Raw genomic sequence first — 3,621 nt, forward strand, 5'->3', positions numbered from 1 at the left:
CCGCTCGCCGACGCGACGGCCTGCCCCGAGCGCGGCCTTCCGCGCGGCTCGGCTCGCTGCCCCCGAGTGTTTCTCGGCGCTCCGCCCGTGGGCCCGGCCGCGCTCCTCTCCCCGGCCCCGCGCCCGGCGGTTTTCCCTGCCGGCGCCGGCTGCTGGTCGCCCCTGCAGCAGGGGAGGCGGCAGCTCGCTCGGCCCGAGCTGCGCTACCGAGCGCCCGGGCTAACGAGCGGCCGGTCCCGCGGCCGGCCCGCCGGGGAGGGCGTGAGCCTCTTCACCGTGGGGCTGAGCGGGGCCCGCGGGGCCCGGCGCCGCCCGAAGCAAGCGTCGAGGGGACAAGAGCTCCCGTCCCGCCCCGTCCCGTCCCGTCCCCCCGCTCCGGCCCCGGCCCTGCCTTCGCCTCCGAGGGGGCCGGTTCTGCCGGCTCTGGGTGCGTTTGGAGGGGGGCAGCGCCCGTCCCGGCGTCGCCAGGGGCCTCCCCGTGGCCGCCGGAGGGGGTTTGGGGCTGCTCGGAGGATGCCGGTCTCGGAGCGCAGCGCGGGTGCGAACGCTCCTGCCTGCAGATGTTTTACGAGCATCAGGAAGTTTCCGACGGGCTCCCCGGCGCCGGTGGCGAGCAGCCGTCCCGGTCCCGGGGGGGCCCCTCGCCCCCCGCGGCCCCGGCCTCTGCGCGCACCGGGAGCGAAGAGAACAGCAGGCGCCGGCTCTTAAAATATACTACATGCTTTATTGGATTTTAAAAGTTTTATGAAATGACCAAAAAAAAAAAAAAAAAACGAGAGTTGGCAGATGCGTCAACCGTTGCCGTTGCAGGGACCTCCCAGCCCTTCTCCTGGCGCCGCGGCAGCTCGCTGCTGCCCCGAGCAGCGCAGCCGGCTCCCCCGGCCCCACGGCGCCCGAAGCGGGGGGCAGCCCCCGCCGCCGCACGCCGGCCCCGAGCAGCACCGGCAGCGGCCGCCGCCCCGTCGCCCTCCCCGCGCCCCGGGGAAATGCAGGCACTTAGTCGTTTAGAGGAAATTTCGCTCATCTCCAAGCAGCAGCGTGGTTGCCCACCTACCCCTGTAACCGCTGCCGCGTCCCCCGCCAGCCCCTCCTGCACGGGCAACGTAGTGCGCGCTGCTCCGGCGTCGGGCAAGGCCCCGTGCGCGGGCTCTCGGCGCCCGGCCGCAGCCAGCAGGGAACCCCCCGCCCGCCTCCGAGAACGGGGAGGAAAGCGCCNCGCCCTGCGCCCTCCCGCGCGGGCGCCCGGCCGCAGCCAGCAGGGAACCCCCCGCCCGCCTCCGAGAACGGGGAGGAAAGCGCCGAGCCCGAGCGGGGTGGGCACGGCGGGAGAGCGCCGGCCGGCGCGGCCCAGGAGCGCGAGGCAGGGTGCCGGGCAGCGGCCTGGCGGCCCCGGGGCCAGCGCAGCGCGGTGCTCCGCCAGCCTCGGGGCAGAGAAATCCTCCCCGGGGCCGCAAGAGCCCTCCCGCAGCGCCGAGCACAGCCAGGCGGCCGGCTGAAGGCGCTCCGCCGCGGGCAGGACGCGCTCCTGAGCCTGCGGGTTCCCGGCCGAGCAGAGCCCTGCCGGGAAGCCCCCTCGGCTCGGCCGTGGCCCCCTCCTCCCCGCCCGGCAGGTGGGGCACGCGGAGGGACGGCAGAAGCGACTCTGGGAGCCGGTCTGCGCCCTGCAGCCCTCCCCGCCGCTCCGAGCTCAGCCCCCGGGAACATCGGGGTCCAGCTCCGAGCCCGCTTGTGCCCCGGCCGCTCCACGGAGGTTCCCGGGGGCGGCCGGGGGCTGCCAGGCCGGGTCCTCGGCCGCGGAGCATCTACCTGCCCCCTGCGTTTTGCAGTTACCTTTTGTGCTGTTCACGCTCCCGGCCGGAGGAGGACCCGGGGCAGAGCGGTGCCCAGCCGGGCAGAGCAGCCGGGTAACACTGTCCAGGGAGGCCCTGCTTGAGAAAACCCAGCAGGCTGCCGCTCTCCCCTGTGCAAGTGGGAAAACCAGAACAGCGTACTCGGGCCAGAGCTCCTGGACGCACAAGTACCAGCAAGGGCAGAGCCCCACCTCAAGAGGGTATTTTACTTGCTCTTGCTTATCAAGAGCATGCAAACAAGGTTTTCTCCCTCCCAACTATCATAGTTTTGAGGCCAAGGTGTAGAAAAGTGACTCATAAAAATGAGAACTGCTGTGACGTGAATAAGGCTACTTGCCCAAATGCTCACACCTCAATCACCTCTGAGAGCAGAGCGAGGAGCATCCTCCCTCCTCCCTGGGCTGCTGCTGCGGAGCAGACTGCCCGGTTCCGCTTGCTCCAGAGCAACAGGGCAGCGGACGACCGGTAGAAGGTGCAACTGGTGCGTGTCACAGCAAGTTCCCACCACCCTGACTTCCCATACAGCATGTGCAAAAGTTGGAAGAGGCAGAAGAACCAAAATAATAAAAAAAATAAAACCACATTGAAACCAAACCCAAATGCCGTGTGGCTGAGCAGAGGCAGGAGTAACTGGAAGCCATGCACAGCAAAGCTAGGGACTACTGAAATAGGAAGGGGGAGAAAAGGTGGTTGATTTCTTTGGGAGGGAGCGGTTGTTTTCTTTTTCTCGGAAATCAGGAAATAAATAAGTTTAAATAGCTCCTCCCGCTGCAGGTGTTGCATGATGTGACTCGGAGACAGAGGGTTCCTAGGGGAGGGAAGTGGGTGTTTGCAAGCACCCGAGCCTGCAGGGTCTGGGAAGAGTGGGTACAGTGCTTTCCCTTTGCTCTAAGCCGCCCCTCCCCATTCCCAGTGGGTTGGGTTCATGGTTGGGTTTCCTCTTCCTCCCTCATCTTTCTATTTCTTGGGCTTCTTGAAGATCTTTAGGGGGAACTTTTTCTTGCTCTGGCCGAGGTCAACCTCATCACCTGTCAAGTTGCTGTCCTCGTCCCCCGGGTTCTTCTTGGCAGCCAGCTGCGGGATGCGCGTGTTCTTGACGCTGTTGGGCCGGGAGTCAGAGATGGGGGAGGGGGTGTCGGGGTCGGTAGAGCTGGGGCTGTGCGAGCGGGAGGAATCCGAGTGGCTGTGCTTGCCGACTGTCGGGTGGCTGATCTCCCCGAGGCTGGAGGACTTCTCCATGCCGTGGTTCACCATCATCATCTTCTTCATCACCATGGGGCTCTCGGACAGCCGCTCCGGCAAAGCCCCCAGGGAGGAGGCTTCCATGTGCCTGCTGCCGCCGTTGGAGGTTGCTGCGCAGATGGCAGGGTGGCCGGAGGCAGCCTCCTCGATGGACCTGGTCAGCAGGTTGGGCCTGGCAGCCAGCAGCTTGGGAGCGGAGCTGGGGATACGCTGGTGGTCGCTCATGTGCGGGATGGAAGAATCTGAGTCGCAGCGAGTTAAGTCTCTGCGGTGGGAAAGGGTGGAGGGAGGAGAGGAGACGGTTAGAGCCGCACRCCTCGAGATGCCCCAGGACGCATGCTCGTACAGAGACACGCAAGCCTGCACGCACACACAGATGCAGCAGCTGAGTGTAGCCAGCAGGCTCTCCAAGGGGAACCTCCTGGGGGCAACCCCGTTCTGCAGGGAGAGCTGCTTACGGCAACCTCGAAGCAGGGAGGAACAGCGCAGGTCCCCTGCCCTGCTCCTGCCAGCCTCTCCAGCTGCTTAC

At 66.7% G+C, this 3,621-nt stretch overlaps 1 protein-coding gene across 8 annotated transcripts in view; it reads right to left on the reverse strand.

Annotated features, from left to right (window-relative positions):
* Positions 1 to 2,518: 2,518 nt before the first annotated feature.
* The window catches only part of STIM1 (stromal interaction molecule 1), a 103,235-nt gene continuing 102,132 nt past the window's right edge, over positions 2,519 to 3,621 (reverse strand). For all 8 annotated transcript variants that reach the window (XM_085313096.1, XM_085313097.1, XM_085313102.1 and 5 more), the window contains one exon: positions 2,519 to 3,357. In XM_085313096.1, the coding sequence (XP_085169222.1) occupies positions 2,808 to 3,357 (550 nt within the window). In that variant the 3' untranslated portion in view covers positions 2,519 to 2,807. The remainder of the gene's footprint in view (positions 3,358 to 3,621) is intronic.

The sequence above is a fragment of the Rhea americana genome, unplaced genomic scaffold, assembly GCF_003343005.1.
Source record: "Rhea americana isolate MKP2758 unplaced genomic scaffold, rheAme1 scaffold_376, whole genome shotgun sequence".
NCBI lineage: Eukaryota > Metazoa > Chordata > Aves > Rheiformes > Rheidae > Rhea > Rhea americana.